The 24,264-nt window shown below is 38.4% G+C and overlaps 1 protein-coding gene across 1 annotated transcript in view; it reads right to left on the bottom strand.

The window, feature by feature from the left end:
- Window positions 1–24,264, bottom strand: part of CSMD1 (CUB and Sushi multiple domains 1) — a 1,131,310-nt gene that overhangs the window by 768,755 nt on the left and 338,291 nt on the right. Inside the window, exon 3 of the mRNA XM_074153404.1 lies at window positions 14,674–14,786. Coding sequence (XP_074009505.1) covers window positions 14,674–14,786 — 113 coding nt within the window. The remainder of the gene's footprint in view (window positions 1–14,673; window positions 14,787–24,264) is intronic.

Here is a 24,264-nt window from a genome sequence, read left to right as displayed (position 1 = left end):
AAGCCTGATCACATGTGCAGTGCTGAAATATGTTCCACTTTGTTTCAGTGCATTACTGTTGCCATTTGCTACACTCCTACAGCAGAGCTGACTTGACAGCATTGAAGAGAACTTCAGTATCCTACACACAACAGCTGTCCAATCACCCACTGCCTAATTTTATTTTTTTTTTTTTGCCAAAATGCAGCTCCTCAGTGCTTTATTACAATTGACAATTTTAAATAAAAATATGCAGAATAAAGTTTTAAAAACCAAGGAAGCTCTTACTAAAAAAAATAGGCTATTACAGGACCACTATATGAGAAGCTAAAAAACCAGGCAGGTACAAACCCCTTAATTGCTGGTCAATGTAGAAGCCTATTCCACTTAGAAGAACACAAGACCCAAACTGACTACCTCCTTCTTGGTGTCTACAGTCACCTACGAAAATTAAAGAAGATGCTTGGCCAAATTTTCCTCTGCTCTCCCAGTCAGCTGCACATACAGGGTATATTAAGCTGGCTGTGTCTTTTAAGGAATAAGAAAAATTTCACACATTTTAAAGCAGAAAGCTCAGTTTTCTCATAAGTTTCTGCTTCCAAAACCAGTACTTCATCTCAAAACAGAAGTGGGAGGAGGAGGCTGCCCCACTTTGTTTCAGAAAGTCTCGTGACTTCTCTCCAGCCTCCAAAATAGAAGATTCCCAAAAAATCAAAAAACTCAAATCTGTAGATTAAATATGATCTGAAATAACAACATTCTCATATAAACTATGTTTGAAATAAGAATTATTTCCATTAAGATGACATTTTTTACAGTTAGGGCGGCAAGACACTGGAACAGGTTGCCCAGAGAAACTGTGGAAATCCCATCCCTGGAAGTGTTCAAATTTATTTTGGATGGGACTTGATTTAGTAAAAGATATCCCTGACCATGCAGGGGGGTTGAAACTCTATGATCTTTAAGGTCCCTTCCAACCCAAACCATTCCACCACTAAAACGCTCAACTTGTAGACAGCTAAGTTAGCCCCTCAGATTCCATTCTAAAGTCAAAGCAGGCAGGCATCTCTGCTTTGAGATGATTTATCTTGTATTAAATCACGGTCGAGAGGGACCTTGACAGGCTTGAGAGATGGCCCCGTGCAAACCCCATGATGTTCAACAAGGCCAAGTGCAGGACCCTGCACGTGGGTCGGAGTAATCCCCAGCACAAATACAGGCTGGGTGGAGAATGGATTGAGAGTAGCCCTGAGGAGAAGGACTCGGGGGTACTGGTGGATGAGAAGTTCAACATGAGCCGGCAATGTTTGCTCACAGCCCAGAAGGCCAACTGTATTCTGGGCTGCATCAAAAGAGTGGCCAGCAGGCTGAGGGAGGTGATAGTGCCCCTCTGCTCTGCTCCTGTAAGACCCCATCTGGAGTACTGCATCTAGCTCTGGGACCCCCAATGTAAGAAGAACACGGACCTGTTGGAGGGGGTCCAGAGGATGGCAACAAAGATGACCAGAGGGGTGGAGCACCCCTCCTATGAAGACAGGCTGAGAGAGTTGGGACTCTTCAGCCTGGAGAAGAGAAGGCTTCAGGGAGAACTTATAGCAGCCTTCCAGTACCTAAAGGAAGCCTACAGGAAAGATGGGGGGAGACTCTATCAGGGAGTGTAGGCATAGCACAAGGGTAATGGTTTTTAAACTGAAAGGGGGTAGATTTAGATGAGCTATTAGGAAGAAATTCTTTACTGTGAAGGTGGTGAGGCACTGGAACAGGTTGCCCAGAGAAGTTGTGGATGCCCCATCCCTGGAAGTGTTCACGACCAGGTTTGATGGGGCTTTGAGCAACCCGGTCTAGTGGAAAGTGTCCCTGCCCATGGCAGAGGGGTTGGAATTAGATGATCTTTAAGGTCCTGTCCAACTTTAACTATTCTATGACTCTGTTAACACAGGCATCCAATATTAATTGGCTTTTGAAAGTATTTAACTGTCATAACCATTTATGGCTAGCCCTAGCTGGCTATCACAAATTTAAGGAGCTAGTCAGGTGAGGCTCACCCTAGCTGCCTAGTAGTAATCTGAGCAGCAAAGATTTCACAGTCATAAGTTCCCTGTATGGTTCTAATGGAAAATTTGACTAAACCAGGCAATTTTGGAAACTATTGCTATATCAGGAAAAGTAACTGGTTTACGCATGCCATGTTTTGTAACTGTGTAGCCCTGTAATCTGGTACTACCATTCTCAGTAACAGACCATAAGCTTTGTATTGAGCTTGCAAGGCCTCAAGACTAAGACTTGCTACAGTCAGTCTCACTCTCTGAAGTTCTCCAAACTTTCCAGCAGATGTGCTTTACTTGATTTAGCTGTGATAGCAATTTCTCTAACTGACTAGCTGGCTAAGACTACTTTACTTTTTTTCCCCCCCCTTTTTTTCTGATGGTACAACCATAATTTTATACGGATAACTGCAGCAAGCAGTTACTCTATGCAGAATCGAACAACTGGCACAATAACATAGTTAAGAGAAATATAGGCCTTGTCTGACTACAGAAGCTTTGAGAAGTGGAGATACAGAATGCAGTACAGGGGAATCCATCTATAGGGACAATAAGCAGTGAGACAAAGGCTTGGCACTGGGCTGTGAGCACACATTGCTGGCTCATGTTGAACTTCTCATCCACCAGTACCGCCGAGTCTTTCTCCTCAGGGCTACTCTCAATCCATTCTCCACCCAGCCTGTATTTGAGAGCCCACTATAAACAACTCACCCATAATCAGCTTAAGAAATGCAAACCTGGACAAAACTGGTTTTAAGAGTAACAAAGAACAAAGTATCTACTACTAGCATGGGACGCCATATAGAGTAAACATGGATGTGATATGGAATGGTAGATAAAGGAAAAAAGAGCAAAAATATGAAGTTATCTTAGCAATTAAGAATGAACTCAAGTGCATTCGAAAGTGAGGAAGAAGAAAGTGTCAACTACTGGACCCAGAGGAGCAGGGGAAGTATAAGCATAATATTAGGAAAAAAGAAAAAAAAAAAAAAGAGTAAAAACCAAGAAGTATGAGTGCAACTATTTTAACTGCATGAATAATTTAATGTTTGTTAGGAAGCCTTTCAATATATACAAGATGAAATATTTCAGAGTTATAAAGGTAGAGGTGAAGGAGTTAAGAAGTTCTTGGAGTGGTTTTGCAGAATCATTTATAGCAACATGTATACCTAATAAATAAATGAGATTACTTGGGTGAATAAACAGTATTTAGATAAGTGATACACAGGGTGGTCAATAGTATTGTATGAACACACAGAATTCTAACATACACAAGGTGAAGTTTACGTGATAGATTTTTTGAAAAATCTCCAAAGTTTCTGTTAAAATGCAGTGCCTACATTATGTGTACTACAGTCAACCTACTCCCTTTCTTCACAATTCATAGGCGAGTGATGTACCAACTGCTTTATTCATCACTGAACAAGATCAATGCCTTAGTCAAAATTTAGACATGCTTGTTTTGATAAGTATATTTTGTTGCAAAGTTTTAGATATCTGCCTTATTATCCCAATTACAGAAGAAAAACATGAAAGGTTATGCAAATGAAACCCTCAATATATGGGAAGGATATGAATAACAAAATAATTCAAAGTAAAATTATTAATAGTTTAAAGTTAGACAAGAGAAGATGAAAAGCAAGGTATGCGACTTTATTTATATGCTAACTGTCTATCTAACATAGCAAATTGTAACAGCTACTGGCTGCAGTAACATAAAAAATCCAAAGCTCTATTTTCTGGCCTGCTAACCTACAGATTTTATTCTGGAAATATCAATTCAACCTCACAACAGTCTACACCCTTTACCAGTTTAAAGGAATAAAAATCTGCCGAGAATGATTCCAGATGAAATAGAGATTTTTCCATTTTCTTTTATTTTTGCAACAAAAGGCATAAAAGCCATAAGCCATCTTCGCCATTGCAAGCAGATTTGTAATAAATAGAAAAATAGCTATCAACAGTAACTCTCAGTAGGCTGCAGAAGCTTTCTTTAAAGGCAGAAATATAGTTTTCATAATAAAAAGTGATACTACTTTAAGTTAAGGACAATAGCTTAAAATTAAAAAAAAGAGACTATACAGACTACTACAAACCCGAAAACCAGAAATCAGATTGGTATGGCTGAAAATGCACTTGTATTATCTGAGAGATGAAAAGTGCAATATAACTTTCCCTACTTTCACAGAATCACAGAATATTTTTGGTTGGGTGGGACCTTTGAGATCATCGAGTCCAACCAACAAAAAAAAAAAAATCCCAGAACACCAAACACCAAAGCCAAACTAAAACAAACACCCACAACCACACACCACACCCACCCACAAACAGACACAACCCAACAATCTCGGGCACTAGAGCATGCCCTGAAGTGCCATGTCTACACGTTCCTTAAATACCTTCAGGGATGGCGACTCCACCACCTCCCTGGGCAGGCTGTTCCAGTGCCTGACCACTCTCAGTAAAGTAATTCTTCCTGATATCTAATCTAATCCTCCCCTCCCACAGGAATAAATAACTTTCTTTACAAATGAGATCAGAAAACAAGCAAGCCATAGTATCAGACTTTTTCAGATTCATTAAAAGCTAGATAAGTCTCAGCTGCATTTCATCTGGGACTGCTCCATTAATGGGGACTATTCTGAAGGTAAGTAGACACTACTGAATATATCTGATAATTAGAAAAGAAAGTAGGATTTAACTTTTCAGCCAGATAGAAGTCTTGGGATAAATGCATCAAGAAACTCCTCTGAGTAATTCAGCAATGCACACAAGACACCGGCAATACTTTAATTTTCACATTGGTAAACACAAAAAACCCCACATTCAGAACTGAAAATTCAGGCAAAATGAAGTTTGAACAGAATACAGGCTCTTTCTTTAACTATTGGAATCCTGATATTTTGCATCAGTTGCTGTTTGAAATAAGTTTAGAGTGGGGGCAGGGAAGGACACAGGCTGCTTAACTGCAATCTTGTCTCCAACAAATCTGTAAGGCTATGAACAGAAAAAGTTATTCCCCCAAATCCCAGTTGGCTGTAAAATGGAACAAGGAAGAATGCCAGCTCTGTTGAGTCACGATGCATAGCTTGTTTCAGAAAAACACTTAGAGAAAAGATGTATTCCATATATTCCTTATGTGGCTGCACTAAAAAAAAAAAAATCCAACACGGTTCCAGAATTATTGGAGTTTTGACCTTGTTTGTTTCTCCAACAGTTGCTGCATTAAAAGAATATATTTTAACTCTAACAATTAAACTTCAAGTAGAAGAATGAAAGCATTTTAAAGAGAAGAAAAGCTAGCCTTTGTCTATTCAGTGCTTTTTTTTTTTGCCTTTTTTTTTTTGAAAAGCTGTCTACAACATAATGATGTGCACCACGATCCAAAAACCTTGCAAATCTGTACTGATTTTGGCTGCAACAGAGTTAAATTTCTACACAGCAGCTAATATGGGACTAAGTTTTGGATTTGCGATGGAGACAGTGTTGATAACACCTGGATGTTTCAGCAATTGCTGAGCAGCACTTACACAGTGTCAACGTCTTTTCTGTCCTGCGAACAGTCGGTTAGGGGTCCACAAGGGGTTAGGAGTGGACACGGCTGGGACAGCTGACCCCAACTGACCAAACATATATCCCATACCATATGATGTTGTGCTCAGCACTAAAACTGGGAGCAGTGTAGTTTTGACAGGGCTGCCATAGCTTAGGGATGTTCAGAGTGATGGCGTTTATCTTTCCAAGTAACCATTACTCATGATAAAGCCCTGCTTTCCTGGAGGATGCTGAACACCTGCCTGCCGATGGGAAGAAGTGAATTCCATGTTTTCCTTTGCTTGCTTGAACAGGTTTTGCTCTACCTATTAAGCTAACTTCTGGGCTGAAAGAAAGACTTCTCAACTTTTACCTTTCCGATTCTCTCTCCCATCCAACTGTGGGGAGGTGTGGAGAGGGTGTGTGTGTGGAGGGGGCGAAGTGAGCAAGTGGCTGCATGGTTCTCAGCTGCCTACTGGGGTTAAACCACAACATCTTAATACTGATTCAGATCAGACAATGACTGCACTAAAGGAATTTTGACATTTCAAAAAAATTCTTTGAAGTATTTTTCACAAGTTAATATTAGTCATACAAACACAGACTAATGATGGCAGATAAGAAAGAACATAAAATAAGGTATTAGTATCAGCACAGTTGGGATGACGACCTGTTAGGATGTAGATTAGATTCTCCAGAATCTCAATACTCAATAGCAGAGACACTTGGTTTCATTTATTAAGATGTTTCTTTCTTTCTTTGTAGCCTAAATAATCTATGACTTTGGCTTTCCACTTGTTTTCCATACTAGAATGAGCTGTTTTGGTTTAGAACTGGCACCTCATAGAAGCAGAGAGGAGCAACTCTTTAATGTTTTCCTCTAGGAAGGCCACTTTTACCAAATCATTTTCCTGTTGGGCTTGTGATCTCGAATGGGAGCACAAGAGTTTTGTGGAGGGAGGTTACAAGCCCACTAAATGATTACAAGGTATGAACCACAGACATTGAGTTTGTTACTGTTTCATGCATCTAGGGCAATGAACGCGGTAGTTCTTATATGGAACAATAAGTCACTAAAAGGGAAAAAATAATCCCTTACTTCCAGAATCAGAGGGAGTCAAAAAGACAGTTCCAAGAATGTAATTCCCTTTCTAAGGACTACTAGCCACAGAATGGCTGTCTTTGCATTAGGGATTGAGGCAAAGCTGGAAAGAGCTCAGGGCAAGAGCTGGAAAGTAGAAAACAGCTGATATAGCTTATAATTGGACTAAAATAACAGACAAGGCTCTTATAAAACTGTTCTTCCTTTAGATACAAAATTCCTTGGTTGACAATGAGTCCTACAACATTTAATTTTAATTTGCCAATTCAAGTAGGGTTTATACAGTCACAACAATTTTAATTACAGTGCCTTATTTCCTAGGAAAGGATTTCCTAGAACTTCCGTTTGGGAAGTCTCTGCCCTTGGGCAGTTTAGGAAATAACATTCCAGATTTCTGACTTGTGGTCCTTCAAATATTGCTGACACACAACAATTAAGTGTTCAGTTGGCTAAAGGAATTTCACCTGTTTTTAACCAGTGAAGTTATCCACAATAAATTCTCTTAACTAAGAAAGCTGTGGAGTTTACTTGTTTCAAATACAGTTAGCATTTTTTCTATGCACAAAGTCTTCATATATGAAGGACTGAAAGAGAAGGCATACAGGAGTGCAGTCATTACCTGCCTCTAGTGACCAAATTCAGTTCCCCATAAATTTAGCATTTTGAGCAAGTTTTAGATCTATTCATACACTTCAGAGCAGAAGCTCCTCACAAAATAACCTCCATTTTATTTTTCATAAGTTTTCTGAATGCTTAAAAATATTTTTCCCTACCTGTTATTGTTAAAGTGAACTCTTTTGACACGTAAGTCATTGATATTCTAGATTAGCTATCAGAGGTCCCACAGTACAGTCCCACAATACCGTCAGACCTCTTCTGCCCTGAAATCTTGCTGCTACATATTATGTCATGTTCTGACACATGAAATATCAGCTTTATTTTTAACCGCATTACATTTTCTTTCCTGTATGTCATCATTAACAGTGATTCAGATTGTACCATTCCAAAAAGATGTTATTTTTAAGAAAATCTGCTTGAGAAAGTAAAATTATTTTTTTTTTCTTTTTAGGGACTTCAGTTGACAAAAGGAAATCTATACCCAAATTCAGAAAACAATTACTTCTGCTCCAAAGAGATACAGCTACAAATTTCACCCTAAAAAGATCACATTTCAGTCTGTGCTTTAATTATTCAAAGCTTTTTGTTTACTTGGGCATGTGTATACACACAAAGGCATATCTTAAAGCTTTAACAAACATCTCGGTTTGAAAAGAATAGGCTACCAAAATACCAAGGAAAAATATTTAACTAAAAATAGAAAAAGAAATATATCACTCTTAACAGATGTTATGGCCAATTACACTAACAGTCAAAGGTAAAATTGCTAGTTAAGATGTATTGCTGCCAAAATCCCATTCACAAGAATACAAGAATTTACTACAGTAATAATGTTAGTTTTGTTTTCTTATCAAAGAACCACTAAAAAAAGGCAGCTTGTGCCTTTAACATTTAAAAGGATTATACTCTGATTAAAATTTACACTGCTTCTTTCTCCAAACATCACAGCAGTGAAGGGAATAGCTATATATTTAAGAGCAACAAACTGAATCCTTCCCAAAAACTAGGCAACAGAATATAGAATGAACTGGATAGCTCTCAATGTCATCATTAGATGTTCATTACAACCTTTTGGACCTCTTCAGAGCTAATCCACTGAGGTTCAGGAGTCATATTCAAAGTCTCAGATCATTGGAACAAACAAAATGAAGTATTTTCTAATAGATAAAACAGCACCTATAACTAAACCATAGAGACCGAGTGGAGACGGTTGAAGATTCAGGAGACTACTTTTCTCACACTGAATAGCAGGGGATCATTATGCATGCGAGTTGCATAAAAGTTGGTATTTTCTTACCAACTTGGCTTCCTACTCTCAACTTGAAATACTTGTCTCAGATTATTCAGTTTGTTTTGAACACACCCATTCCCAGGGAGTAACTACTCTTATGACTGTATCACAGTTTGTTGGGAGAACTATGCAGCAATTAACCAATACATTTAGACTCACGAACAAGTAGGAAGCACTGCCAAGTGCTGACCCAGTGAAGACCAGATATTTATTCTTCATAGAGTACAGGAAAGGCATTTTGGTACTTGAGGAAAGCAAACAAACAAAACCCAAGAAACGTTAGTTTGAGCCCAGAGGTCTGTTATCTTGACTGGGTCTTGATGTTGGCTGGAAAATCACAGGGCTTGGCAAAATTATCGTGGTAAACTCAGGGAATCAATACAAGTGACTAAAGTTTCTAAGTTGGTTGGGGGAGGGTTTAATTTTTTATTTTTGTTTCTTTTTAATAGGTCAAAGTATTGACCCATAAAATAAAAAGAAAAAGGATAAGAAAAAGGAAAAACACACCAAGTAACAGATACTCAAGGAGAACAGGAGCAGCAAAAGAAAAAAAAAAAATTCTTCAAAGACTTCACACTGTGGAAGTGTATCACTACTTTCTGCTGTTGATGCTGAAAGGGATTTAAAAAGAAGCTTCAGGGAAGATACATAAGGCAGGATGGATGACGAGACTGCCAGTATAAATGTTAATGCTGGGTGTGAGCAGAAAGCTTTGAGAATTCAAAGAACAAAAGAAAAAAGGAAGTATGCCCTGAGGGCAGGTAGGATAGAGGGACGTGCAAGAGCTCTTCCTTTTGCAAAGAAAACCTTCTGCTGTAGAACAGAGGTCAAGGAAAGGTACTAGCATACATCAAGTTCAGTACATCTTGCTTGTTGTTTAAACATTGTCCACCAATTCTACATTACAAAATGCGGTGAAAAACAACAAGAACAACCACAATAAATAAATAAATCAAGATAGTTTAAAGTGAACCAAGGATTTTGAGGGCAGTTTACTGCTTAGTGGCAGACAGTACTGTAGCAAAATATATGCTAAAAACCATGACATTTCATTTCACATTGATGACAAACAATGTAATTTGAATTAAGCTTTTCCACTTATATTTAGTTTTCTGCACTTGACAACTGTATTTCCTGAATGGCAGGACATGCTAGTTTAGTAGAAGACAGGCCATGTAACGGTTCTACCATGTATTACTCAAATTAAGTATACATGTGTATAACACTTCACAGATTGTTGTCATTTAAAGAGTATTTTTCTTTATTTCCAACCATATGCAAGTGTTCTGTATGGGAGGAATACTTCTGACTTTCCGAAGAAAATTATTACAATGATATAGCAATGCTGAATTTTCACTTGTTTGTAGCCCTCTGCCCTGGTTTCAGCAGGGAAAGAGTTAATTTTATTTCTAGTGATTCCTGTGAAAGGAATTTCAACAATGAATGAATGTCAATAATGCATATTGGTTTAGTTGTTGCTAAGCAATATTTATACTCTTCAAGGACTCTTTTCAGTTTCCCATAGACGCCGAGAAGGAGCATAGACAGAACAACAGAATGGCCAATGGAATATTCTGTACGATAGGCATCATGCTTGGTATACAAATAGGGGTTGGCCCTGGGGTTTAAACCATGATCAGTGCTTGGGTTGTTGCCTATTCACAGGGCAGAGAGAGTGGCTTGTGTCATTATTATTATTTTCCTTTTCTGTTATTGTTTCTATAAAATAGTCTTTATCTCAACCCATGAGGTTTTGGTGTTCCCCCCCCCCTTCCCCTCCTTTTCTACCTCTTCTCCCTGCCTTTCTGGGGGAAGGGGGAGAACTTTGTGAGCAGCTGCATGATCCTAGCTGCCAGCTGGGGCTAAACTGCAACGCCCCCAAAGCACCTTTTTTAAAAGAGTGTGTTAATCTCATTCTAGAAAACAGGAATTAAACTGATTTTAATGGGGAATTAAAGAAAATTGCACAAGTGACAAGTATTTTGTTAAGCCTAAACGTGTTTTATATGATGTAAAGCACTGTCAACTTAAAAAAAAAAAAAACAAAACACAATCACACATTATGGAAACAGGATCTATCCCTCAATTCCCCAATCCCAGTGCTTAAAACTTACATTTAATTGTTACCCAAAAGTGATGATAATGGTCAATAAATCATTTAGCAGATGAAACAAGTTGACAGATTCCATAAACTGAATTAAGTACTTTTGAAATTTATAGTTCTTTTTACTGTTATAATCATGTGCTTGAAAATCCCATAGATAATTTTATTTCCAGAAAATAAGAATAATTCAAGCTTCTGTCTATACCAAAATTTTAGAGTGTTGATTTGATCACTGAAGAAGATGGAAGTATTACCAGTTAAAATACCAGAGATTCTCAGAAATGGATATATAAGTCTGGTGAAGTAATGATATAGTAAAGAAATCTGCCTTTCAACCTAAGAACTCAGCCACTGCCCAACTACATCAGTGTCTTGTTAAAACTGGATGGCTCTCACTGGTCTACTGCCACAAAATCAAATTTAGTTAAGTATTACTATTCAGGTGGTATATGGGTGACAGCAGGCTAAGTCAGCCGGGTACAAATAATCTTCAAGGGCTTAAAGCATTAGAATGTGGTTTCACTATCTTCATTGTTAACCTATTTATATATTATGAAAACACAAAGGATCTGATTATGCCATCACCGGACAAGAAGTGAGGTCATAAATCAAGAATATAATCAATAAAATGCATAGATCAGAATCTCAGCCAAGGGAATGGGATGTAGCGTTCTCTCTCTGCCAGGGACACCAGTGTGGGTGTAGCTTCAGAGGTTGTTCAGTAAGTCTTGAAGTGACTCACGTGCCTCCTTTCCTAGTTCAGTGCCCTATCCTCACTCACCAGGGAATTTAAGTTAAAAAGAGCACCCTGCAGACAGCAATGGTGAAGCCTCCCAATAGCATCCTCTCTGCTCAACGCAGAGCTTCAAAACAGACAATGTAGCCCAGTCTTTTAAGAGATAAATAATTGTTGTCAAAAACACTAGCTTTTCCCCCCACATGATCACATTTAAAATACTGACTTGCAATTGCAGAGCTACCTCTGAGGACACTAGTCAATTTATTTTTTTTTAAATTGCATGGAAGTAACAATCCTAATTAGACAAAATTTTCCTATTCAGAAGAAAGGGTAGCCTGTCAAAAGAATTAAAAAAACAACCACAAAACAATCTCCCAGAATATGTAAAGTTTATGTAAATTAGTATCTTCATTAGTCCTAATATTTGAATTTTTCAGACTTACTTCATCTGCTACCATGAGACAAGTGGTGCAATTCCACGATCTTTGCGTATTGATGCAAAGCTTTATTTTTTCCTGTCCCCAGTCTGTTCAAATTCCTTAGCTTTTGAATATTGTGGACTTTCCTACTTTTATAAAAAAATTTCTGTTACAGAATCACTCCTGCACATACCATTAAAAAAAAACAGACATTTTTTTTAAGCATACTGTCCTTGTCAGCTGACACACACTTAAAACTTCTCTCCAATTAACGTGTTTAAAACAGCGTTTCTCAAACTGCGCTTTATGACCCTATAGTGTCCTAAACTCTTAGATGGCAGCAGTCAGTAGCACTTCAATCCTCCCTACACTTCCAGCTGAAGAGCAATTCACTTACTCCAGAGAAGAATGAAAGAGCTGGCTACAGGTATAACTAGATATTTTTCGTAAAAGCAGACCAGCTTAGGGATGGGTAGCCAGCAGAGTGATCATAAAGACTTCCAGTGACTGGTAACATCTGGTCTGTATTCCCCTGTCCCAGAGGAACTGATAACCTGCCTACTCATGAAATTACATATAGCACAGGACCCAGAAGGGGTCACTATTTAAAACAAGTAGTTTAGGGAACAGTTACAGGAGTTCTTAAAGTATAGGGTTTCAGTAACTCAGTTGGCCATTGCAGCAGCAATCACTCTGAGCCTTCACAAAAACACACCTAACCCCTCACTGCTACAGATCCTTCCCAAACCATCAGTCCCCACTGACTGTATACACACTGAGACACCGTCACTTGAGTGACATTCACCATTTCTTCCGGAGTTGGATGTCATGTTTTGAAGACAATCTAAAGCCAAATTAATTTAAAGCCAAAGTCAATGCAGTGGACAATGCCAGGTTTACAGCACTAAATCTGAAAGGGGGCAGTGTTGTTTAACCAGAGAGTGGTGCTATCTGTCAATGTTAATTACAGTTCTTCCTGCTGGGGTTTTTACAAGAAAGTAGGCCAGCAGGAAGTGTCATTATATTACAGCCTGTGGCTCTGTGCATGTGTTCCTAAGTTGACAGTCAAGATACGTCCTTTAGCATTCTTCACTGTCTTTTTCCATATGAGAAATAAACTGCTCAGATCACATAAAAGGATGAAATATGCTATCGTATGCATCTGCTAGAACAGAAAGATACAGGTACGTAAAAAGCGACTTCCTACTGAAGTAACAAAAACAGTTCCTGGTGTGTTTGTGATGTCTGATATTCCTTTTGACTTACTTAATAAAACTTATACAGACCATTAAAATGAAACTTTCCTAGTTTTTCTTCACAGCCTTCACTCAGTTTAAAAAAAAAAAAAGACTGATCAGTGGACTTATCAGGTGATAAGACTTTGGGAGACAACGGAAGAGAGGAAAAGCTAACAAGGAAAAAATATACTGCTGAGCTATCCACATTGATCAGAAAAAGCTCAAAACAAAGAAGTTTGAGTTACTCATGACACCTCCGCCACCTCTGTCTTTTCACACTTAGGTAATCCAGTCAATGAGGATATTGATTGAAAAAAATGCTTTAAAACCACCATAATCTCAAAACATTAATCAAACATGAAACAAAAATATGCATCAATATGGAGCAGAGTTAGGTATTGTTAAGAAAGGGGGGGTAAAGCTTCAAGGGACTTTACATAGTTCCAGGAGAAAAAATAACCAAAGTTTACGAAGCATTTGAAGATATATTGGTCACCACTTTAGAGAAAGCCAAAGTCACTTAGAGATCACAGGTAATGAATTTAAACAGTTGCAAATGCTAGTCCTAGTAAAAAGCTACAATCAAACCATACTACTTCCTAGATTACAAAGTTCCTACATCAATGCTACTGATTAAAATATTTTGCTTTAAATTCTATTACTTAACTGTGTACACAACTTTTCTAGAATAAACACTTTCAACAAATCATTATACCTATGAAAACGGCTTTGAATTTGAGAAGCAACCCAAAAATGAGCTTCCTGCAACTTCCAGTACTCAGAGCCCTGCATTTTTCATGAGTAAAAAAAAAAAGGTAGTGGAAAAAAAAGGAAAACCACCACATGCTCAGTTTGAAAGCAGTCCTGAAGTTACACTCAAAACACCCTTGTTATCCTACAACGCTAGGCAACTGACTTAATACCACTGTATCTGGTATTTTTCCCAAAGTTCGCAGATCTCATAAAACCTTTTGTACAACTCAATGAATTAAGGAAATGGTATCAGTACAGTTTCATGAGCTTAATTCTTGGTAGACACTAGAATACATTAAATGCTTGACCTTATTTTTTTCCCAGAACTGTACAGTCATCATTGTAGTCTAAAGTATTCCACGGAACCAGTTTTAAACTTGGTTTTTCTGGTTTTTGTTTTTAAATTTATATATACACATGTATTTTTGTTGTCATTGTTGCTTTAATTTTCCACAAGAAGATTAGTGATTGATTTTTCAAGACCAGTTAGTATCCATATCTCCTCTCATTTTTATCATTATACCCCTTAAGTTAAGCATTGCCTAAAGAAATTGTCAAAAGAAATCATTTAGTAAATAATAAGAAAACCATTTAAATGCAATCATTTCTGAATCCAGCTTCGGAAGCCTGACAAATTCAATTTAAAATTCCAGCAGAAATTAAAGTACTAGTTTAAACTAAATTTCAAAAATCAAGACTATGGCCATGATGTAGTAAATTTAAGTATGCTATAAAAAAAAGTTTATGCAATATTCACCGATGATTCAAACCCCAAACAATTAAAACATCACACTTCAACATGAAAAACACCTAGCAAGTAGAATAAAGACCTGGTAGGAACAGGTTCTTACCTTCATAGATAGCTTTGAAGCCTTGAGCACTGACGGCAAAATCTGTGGTGAAACAGAGGGTGAGGATAGAACCTGTGCTCACAATAGATGATGGAAGCTGAAATCCAGATAACCTGTGCAAGGAAAAGGCACAAATTATTATAACCTTTAAAATAAAAAAAGTAAAGCACATCAGTTGGTGTGATGAGCATTATGATGAGCATCCCATTTCCTATCCAAACTGCTAACGCATTATGCTCTTTACTTTGATGCAGTCTCTGCAAAATTTCAAACACGTTCTTCAGCTTTTTTACCCTCCTATTTTAACACATTTGTGCAGTCTCTAATACAGAACACTGAAAGACAGACCTGTTTCTATTTGCTGAAGACAAAGAATTTTTTGATAGGACTTATTTCAAGATGAAGACAGGTAAATTTAGGACACCTGGAAGTAGATACGCAGGTCTCGACTCACACAGAGATACCTAGTGGTATTTGAGATAGCATGGACTACCCTGTCTGTCCTCCAGCTGCTGCTTTAGAAGCAGCACGGATCTCAATGTCATATTCATTAACTGACCAGAAAACAATAAAACCTTCCATTTAACAGCTTCAGAAAAATTACCTTACATTTCCCACCTTATTAGCAGTCTTATCTTTACATACAAAACAGAATTTTGAATACTGTATAATTACATCGCAATACTGATTTTAAGGTAATCTCCCCAAATAAATGTTTTGATTTATTTGGAGGATAAAACAGATGAAAAAAAATGTTTACATCCTTTACTGAAACATCACTGAAGACAATTTGTTAGACCTGGCTGTTACCAGTGAGATGTTGGTTTCTTCACGATTAGAGTAATTTTGCATAAGACTTAAGTCACCATTACTGTCCCACAAACCCCAAACGATATTGTCAGCTTACATCACTAGCTATTTTCTGCATTTTGCAACAGAGGTGATCCACTGGATACAGGACAACATACCACAAAGCCACCTTTTGTTCAAATTTCACCCTGAAAGAGCTTCTTGAATTCAGACATTGAATTATGAGCTGAATTCAGACATTCAACTCATTAAAAAAATCAAAAACAAATAAACAAATAAACAAAAAACCAACCAACAAACAAAAGACCAAACAAAAAGCGCCCCACACAAAAAACTGCTTTCATATATTTTTAATCTGGATGGTTAAGGCAATCCATGCCTTGAAAAAAAACCAAAACCCTGCCTTTGAAATTTATTGTACAATGATGCTATAGTTCATTAATTGGCATCCAGAACTGCAGAATATAAATAATTGTAAACAACATCCTAGTACAGCAGTATTACTGAACTAGAAGTTCTTTGCAAAATTAGGCTTATTTAGGACCTCAGTCATGGACAAAAACATATAAGAACTCCATGCTTGAATTAAACCAGTCAGGTGGTTCCCCATCTCTTTCCAATTTTAAGCTCTGGAAAACAAACAGACTCCGATGAGTCAGAGATCAAAGTGAGGAAAGCTTTAAATACAGATGAAGGCATACAGTCAAGGTAACATAAGTCAGCAAAAAGCTTTCTGCAATTTTTTCCTTTGTTTTTAAACAACATGAGCACATAGGAGACAATTAGCTGTTTGCTCTCATCTTTTCACCTTCTGTGTGCCTGTCAACTTATTACTACTATTCCTTTCCACCTCATTTACTCCAATTCCAGAAATAACCAGGTTGATTTTTTCCTCAAACTGCAGAACTACCATGACGCTTGCCACATCTTATCTTCAGACTTTCATATGTTCTCTCACCTTCACTAGATGTTGCAGGCTTTTAAGGAAACGTGCCTCTCATTCTATTAAATAAATTAGAGTAGTTATCACTACATCTAGTGTACTGTATGACAGTTCATTATTAATTTAGGGTATGTATTTTCTGATCTTACTTACACGTCTCTTCCTTCTTTGAGGAGGGATTCAAAGAGTTGTGGCTTAAGGGGTTGCTTTTTTTTTTTTTTTTTGACAACACTACAATATTTCCTGGATCTAACATTTTTTGCTGAAAGACAGAAAACTAGCATGCATTGTAGGGGAAGAAAGGAAAATCAGGTTGAAACACACAGAAGTATAGAAGCAGCTAGCCTGAACACTTCACACTGCATAGCAGACCTAAAAAAAAAAAAAGAAAAGATATATATACACACACAAAAAAACCACACACACCACAAAATATGACAAAAAGACCAAAAAAAAATTTATATCAATGCAGAACTACAAAGCTTTAGTTACCTCATTCCTGAAGAATGTTTGCTGCACTTGGCAGGGATTTGGTTCATATAAATGAACTCATTTGGGCAGTGATTGGACATCCTGAGCTCTTGTTATCATTTCTAGACCCAACTGCTTTGATTCAGTCATGATAGTAAGTATCATTCCTACGATACAGATTCTTTATCTGCTCAATGAATAAAACTCAATGAATAAAAATAAAACTAGTATCCTCCTTGAAATACTAGGAGATTGTTCTTTGGGCTGACATTGCAACTCCCATTAAAGGAAGACAAATATATTCTTTTATACCTTAAATCAGGGCACTTAAAGGTTTTACAGACATAGGAAAAGGCAAGTATGTGGTAAACTTCAAGGAATTAATACATCAACTTGAAATTTATTTTTTCAAATTCTTTATATTACAATAATCCTAAAAAAGATTATGGAAAAGTCTCAAATAGTCTGTTGAATGACTGACAGATTTCTTCTACCTAGGTGTCTCTACAGTAAGCTTGTTGCCTGAAAAATTTCTGAAACCATCTTTTCATAATATTCTAATAAATTCAGTGAGATCAAATGCCATGAAATGGAGTGCAAACAAAAACTAGACAGCAGATGAAAATCTAGAGTGTTATTCTTCAGGCATTTCCAGAATTAAAACACTGCTAGCCTATCAAGTCATTTTTCCCCCCTTTTCTAGCATTTTTGCTGGGTTACAGCTCATGAATCATAATATGTTTTGCACATTCATTTCATCATGCAGAAAAATCACACACCTTCACATGTTGCTTTACTTTGGAAATGTATCTTGGCAATTAACGTGTAGGCCTTTACTGCAACCAGAAAGGGAACTGTTTAGACAGACATGAGTGTGTGCAAAGAAAGCAGAATCATTTCAAGTCCCTCTGCTATTAAAACTGTCATTTGGTAAACTTGCACTACTCCATACTGAGCATATGGCAATACATTAAGTTTAAAATATTGCTACTTCCTTAAGTTTCAGTAGCATGAATCTGCACAAAACGCACACATTAAGATACTTTTTAACCACAGATGGAACATATTTGGCTTGTCTATAAAGAAAAAACAGAACCTGTAATAGAAAACACAGTGGTACACCAGTAGCGAGTTCAGCCTCTGTTTGAGGGGAAAAAAACCACCACATTTCATTCTACCTTGTCATTTCATGCATCTTGACATTCAGCCATTTCTAGTGATAAGGCCTATAGAGTTGTTTGTTTGTTTTTCAATAACATACCAATAACATACCTAGCAGGTCCACCCGGCTCTGCTCAGAATTTTTCCACCCTCCACTTGTGATTGCAGATTTTTGGGACTCCCTAGTAATAAACAGCATGACAATTCCTCAGGGGGAGTAGCAATATGGCTAAGGGTCTGTAGCAAATGATGTACAAGAAGAGACTGAAAGAATGGATTTGTTGAACACTTAAAAGATGACAACTAAGGGGTGAAGCTTACTGCTGTCTTCACCTGCCTATTGGAGTGGTACAGAAAAAGACAGAGCCAGGCTCTTTTGGGAAGTGCATAAAGGATGGGAAGCAACAGGCAAGGTGCAACAAGACAAATTTCGGTTTTGTTTTAGAAAAAAAACCCACCATGATAGCGGTCTAATACCGGACTCGTTGCCCAGAGAGGAGCTGGTACCTCCATCCTTGGAGATATTGGTAACTTGACAGAGCTCTAAACAGCACCATCTATCTTCAAGTTTGGCTCCAATGTCAGAAGGAGACAAGATCAGATAACCATAGTATCTCCTAACCCAAGATATTCAATGAATCCATGACCCATAAGGCAGGCATAGGCATAGTCCCTACCATAAGCAGCTGCTTCAAGAAAAATGAGAATACTTAGCAGTTTCTGAGTAAATACATAAGTACAATTGGATCAACTTAAGTTTTAGATTATTTGTATAAGTTTATTAGAGATTGAATCTTTGCTGAGTGTAGTTAAGAAATTTTAGCAAGTCCCAGCTGTTCATGTTGAAGCTGATAGGCCTTCGAGAAAACATTTACAGCTGAACTGATCTTCACAGGTGTTTCAAAGATATCCTTGAAACAAAAACAGCTCCAATTCTCTTCCCTCCAGTGACAACCATTACATTCTTGTTCCCAGAGTCACTAGATTTTTGTGTGTTTTTATTTAAATAAATGTTTTGCACTGCCCTCATGGTTGAAATGGTCAAATGAAGCTTTCCAGAATAGCTCTATCATTAACAGCTATCCAGCATGAACAGTCTCGAATGATCAGACCACTTCAAGTATGTGCTGATTTTACAATTGCAAAAAAAAAAAAAAAAAACAACATGCAGATGCAACAGAAAAATAGAAGCATTCTTGCCATATTATTTGCTAGCTTATTTATTCATACAGCTGCCTACTGTACAGAGTGATGTGTGCCTGTTACCATGTGTGACAAAATTTTGTCAAGGTTTAACAAGTGTTTTTGGGAAATTTAAGAGAAAAAAACCAACAAAACCACATCTTAGAGTGAGGGGAGAACCCTGCACCCATAAGGACTGAATCTTTTTTTCAAATTAGTCCAATGATATCTATGAAGATACATTATGATAATTAGAATGAGAATCAGACCTGTTAAATATTTTTAGAATTGTGCTTGACATACACACACTTATATATACATATACACACACTTATATCTACATCCGAGCTCTGCTTATACATCTGTACAGCTTGTTCCCAGAAACATTCTCAGAGGAAGTAGCTAGAATCCATTTGGCTAAGATAAAACACGCTTGCCTGAAATTAACTAACAGATGTCTCTTGCAAAAGCTATCAGCCAAAAGGATCAATGTTATTAATAGCAAGGTAAAGCATAAGTCTAAGCTTCAATGAGTTATCCCCAAAGTAATTTTAGGCAAAAAAATAGCAAAAGGTAAAATCTGAGATTATTTCCCCACCCTCAAAAATCTGTATAAGGAACAAATGTAACATTTCTCCAATTTTACTGTTAAGTAATATAGGTCATTAACTGCCATATGAAATACCAAAGAGCTGTCTGCCATCAGTGACATATCCTTTCAGGTTTTACATACCATTGCTAAAATTGTCATTGGATGTTGAGGAGCTCATTTCATATCCAACTCACCGTACCAAATGAAAACGCAAAGTTATCAGCAGGTACCACCTCAAAGATCGTGCTGATCAACCACAGATCAGAACGTGAGGCAAGCTGAAGACTCTTAAGGACTAAAGCTTTAGGCTATCCATTGCAGTTCTCCAGAAACACCTTACGGCATCACAGAACTCAAATATGACCTTTTGAACATTTTCAGTGTGTTGTACTTAATATCTCATATTTGGCTTAACTGGAAATTATCCTAGAACTATGTTGTCAATAGAAATCAGGCAAAACCCCTCTGTGTTTTAGGCATCCAACATCACCAACAGTCAATAATGTGTACATGCTATTAGGAATCTGAAGAAAAAGCAATCAAGGTATGACTCTGTGGATTCCTGGCCTTTATTCCCAATTTTTTTGATGCCTTTGGGGTGGGTTGACCTTAGCCAGCTGCCAGATCCCCACCCAGCCCCTCTTCAGCAAGACCGGGGTGTGTGTGTGTGTAGAAAATAAGATGGTAATCTTCCCGGGTCAAGATAAAGACAAGCAGGTAACTTATCATCACGCGCAAAACAGACTTGACTTGGGGGAAATGAGTTCAATTTACTGCCAATTAAAATATGTTTGGATAATGAGGAAAAATTAAAACAAACCCCTCCTCCCACCTCCCCTTCTTCCCAGGCTCAGCTTCACTCCTTCATTCCCAACTCCTCTACCTCTCCCCTCCAGCGGTGCAGGGGTTGGGGAATGCAGCCAGTCCATAACAGCTCCTCCCTGATGCTCCTTCCTCCTCGCGCTTTTACCCTGCTCCGGCGTGGCCTCTCCACACCTGCTCCACCACGATCTCTTCCACGGGCCACAGGGAAATCTCTGCTACAGTGCCTGCAGCACCTCCTCCTTCTCCTCTCACCTTGGTGCTCACAGAGCTGTTTCTCTCCCTCCTCCTCTCTGTGGCGTTTCCTCTCCTTTCTTACATCTGTTCCCCCGGAGTTGCGGTGCTCAAGCTGTGCCCTGCCGGGCTGGCGTCGGTCAGAGGCGGCTGGAGGCAGCCATGTCCGGCACAGGCCAGCCCCGGCCTCCCCTCACAGAGGCCGCCCTGCAGCCCCTGGGCACCGGCACCCCGCACAGCATTGATGGTACAAGCAGAGAACGCTTACAAAAGCACCATTTGCTCAAGTGCACCTCCATTTTAGGTATTAAAACGTCAAATCATTAGTACGGTATCTTAGTAATTTGAATTAGTTTAATCTAACCTGAATGTATCTGGACGGAAAAGAAGCTACTGCAGTAAATTACAAGATGGTGGTAAATCCAGTTATGCCACAGAAAACAGCAGCAGCACTATGAGAATAAACATGATTCCAGGAAACATATCCATAACGGGACCTTTTACGAAGCCACACAAGCTCTGAAGTTCCCTTCTACCAATAAAGTGGAGACTGAGAGGTGCTGTTGTAAAGCTCTCTCAGGCACAAAAAAATAAAAAAAATTATTGTCTTCCTGGTTCTGAATCTGGAAGACTAAACCGGTGCATCTCTAAACAAAGGCAACAGTTACAACAGGCAAACTTTCCAAACAGTTGGTGCCAGCCGGCTGGGAGCATCTTGGAGAACAGCGCAGTTAAGGGCAAAGCAGTCTTAATTGTGTATGAGCAGGGACAGGACTTCAGTCACGTAATTTAAATCCTCTCCAACCACAGCATTTTAGCACTGAGTTCAGAGTTGGAAGCCAACAGTGAACAGACAAGATTACAGCTACTCAGAAAACCTTTATATATATATTATTTTTTTTTCATATATTTTTCTTTTCCTAAACACCAATTATTTAAAAATAGAGCTTCTCTCAAAGGGTAACAGAGGAGTTGTAAGGGTTCAGTTCAAACTTTCTTATAGATAAATTTTAGTAAAAATCAGAGATTAGTAATTCAGAACAGTCCAATAAGTATTTATCTGTATAATTAGAAAACATGCAAGTAAAGGCAATCTCAAGACTCAAATATTTCCACAGGATTGATTTCCAGCCTATGATTAACTGAGTATTCTCCCCCCCCCGCCATGCATAATGCTTATTTTGGAGACAGAACTGCATCTCACACAGTAAAAATATACTTTTAAAGATTAATAAGTAGGAAGTTTTATGGTGAAATTTCACACATCAAAATATGATGTATATAACTATTCTTACACAAGTTTTTAGGCCTGCAAACAGCAGCCACCAATAACGTATAATCACAGAGAAATATCTGTAAAATGATTTTTGCAGTATTTCCCAAATCTTGGACAATTTTCATCTCCCCTTTCCACTACCATAAACTGCTGTTCTGGAGCAACACTCACTTTTGCAAGTGTCAGAAATAGTAAAAAAGCTTACCAAAAGACAAAAAAAAAACCAAAACAAAAACCACACCACAAAGAAAGCTTGCCACAGCCGCTGTTATGGGTCATGCCCTCACAGGCTTATCTGCTTCATTAAACAACCTGCAGCAGGCAGAAGAGCACAGTATTCAAACATATAGGGATTTTCCCTATCTTGTTCATCATTATAAGATGCCATCCTTGGGGGGCAACTTCCATCCATACTTGTTATCGGCAACGAGAAGTGTCACCCACAGGTTAAGACACCTAATGGTACATAAATTCAGGAGACCAGCATATCCGTTCCAGCAAACCAGGTTGTTACCTGCCACATGGGAAACCACAGAAGGCTTATCTTAGTAATTTACATCCATTCTGTTGCCAAGAGGAAGTGAAGATTTAAAACCTGACTCAGATACCATCTCATACATAAAGAAATGAGGAGCTACTATAAGATTAGTACAAGATCTATAATTTAGAACTGATTTTCTATCACAGAAGATCGGTTAAATATATGTATGCATTTAATCCCACTATCCCCAGCTTCAAGTTTTTTCTTTAAGTCACAGAAAAAGCAAAAACATTGAACAAATTGTTCAAGGTCAAGTTTTTTATTCAGAGGCTCCAACTTGGTGGCTTTCTTCAAGTTTAAGGTAACACTGACTGTTACCTTAACTACTGTACAAGAAACACTGCAAAGGGCAGAGCCCCAGCATAGAGAGCACACCCAGTCCTCTGCACAGGAATTACCCTTTGCTTCCCCATGTCTACAGCATAAAGAAAACACACAGCAACACCTCCCCGCATTGACAAGTGTTATACAATTTCCTAAGAAAAAAAAAAAAATCATTCATTAAACCCCCTTAGTTCTCACATTTCTTACCGCAGCAATGCCAAGAGCTGCTTTCTCTGGGTTCAGGCTCCTCCATCTTCAGCTTCTCCCCAGTTACAGACTCACAACACCACCACAGCACTGCTCTTCCAGTCCCCAGCTTTCTACCCTCTCTTTCCCTAGAAAACTAATTTCAGAGCCCTCTCATCAGATCCCCACAAGACATCTTCCACCAGCTGTCTCCCATAGCTCACCACACCTCAAGACGCTCCTGCAAACCCCTCACCTGCTCCCCGTTCCCTATTTGTTTAATTGATTTCAGGTGCTCCTCCATCCTGCTAATTAGAGACAGTTGAGGTGCGTGCACCTCATTGGAGGGTCACTACTATTAGCAGTATACAAAAGGCTCATATTTCTCATGCAATTTAAGATTCATTATCTCAAATTAATAATCAGCCCTCAATAGGCAAGAAAAAGATTTTTTAATTCAAGCCTTTCCCACAGCTAAATGCATATACATTTTTTGTATGGTAAGGTCATGTGAAAACTTCCTGATGTTTCCTGTGGCTTTAGTTTAACCAGGAATTAATTGCAGGAATTATAAAATGAATGTTTTGTTAGTAAGGGAAGGATGGAAGCAATCAAAGCAAAGAAAGTTCCCAGACTGAAGTCCAGAAAGCCCCTTATAAACAAAACTCAGTCGCTAGGTGGAAAGAAGCTGCAAGCTTAATGATTTTGACAGATTTAGCCTTCAGAAAAAGCAGCTGGTTTCTCTAGCTGCTATGAAACAGTCATGGTGGCAAGACTCACATCTGCTGCAGGAAACGCTGATGCTGCAAAGTGGTAGCCTGTGACCGTGGTTCCTGAGCATCAGTAAGGGAGCAGGAAAACACGAGACATGTTGGCCAGTGACAAACCAACACACAGCCATGAAGGGGACCAAAGCGGAGATAGGTCCCAGGAAAGCGGTGGGGCTGAGGGCTTCCCAAGAGGCTGCAGCCACTGGCAAAGGCCTGGCATGTCTGGGCAGCCAGTAGACTCCAGAGGCTCCAGCATGGTGGGATCACTTGGCAGATCTG

This window comes from Numenius arquata, chromosome 9 (assembly GCF_964106895.1).
Source record: "Numenius arquata chromosome 9, bNumArq3.hap1.1, whole genome shotgun sequence".
Taxonomy (NCBI): domain Eukaryota; kingdom Metazoa; phylum Chordata; class Aves; order Charadriiformes; family Scolopacidae; genus Numenius; species Numenius arquata.
The sequence above is the reverse complement of the archived record's forward strand: the minus strand, read 5'-3'. Positions and strand labels throughout refer to the sequence as shown.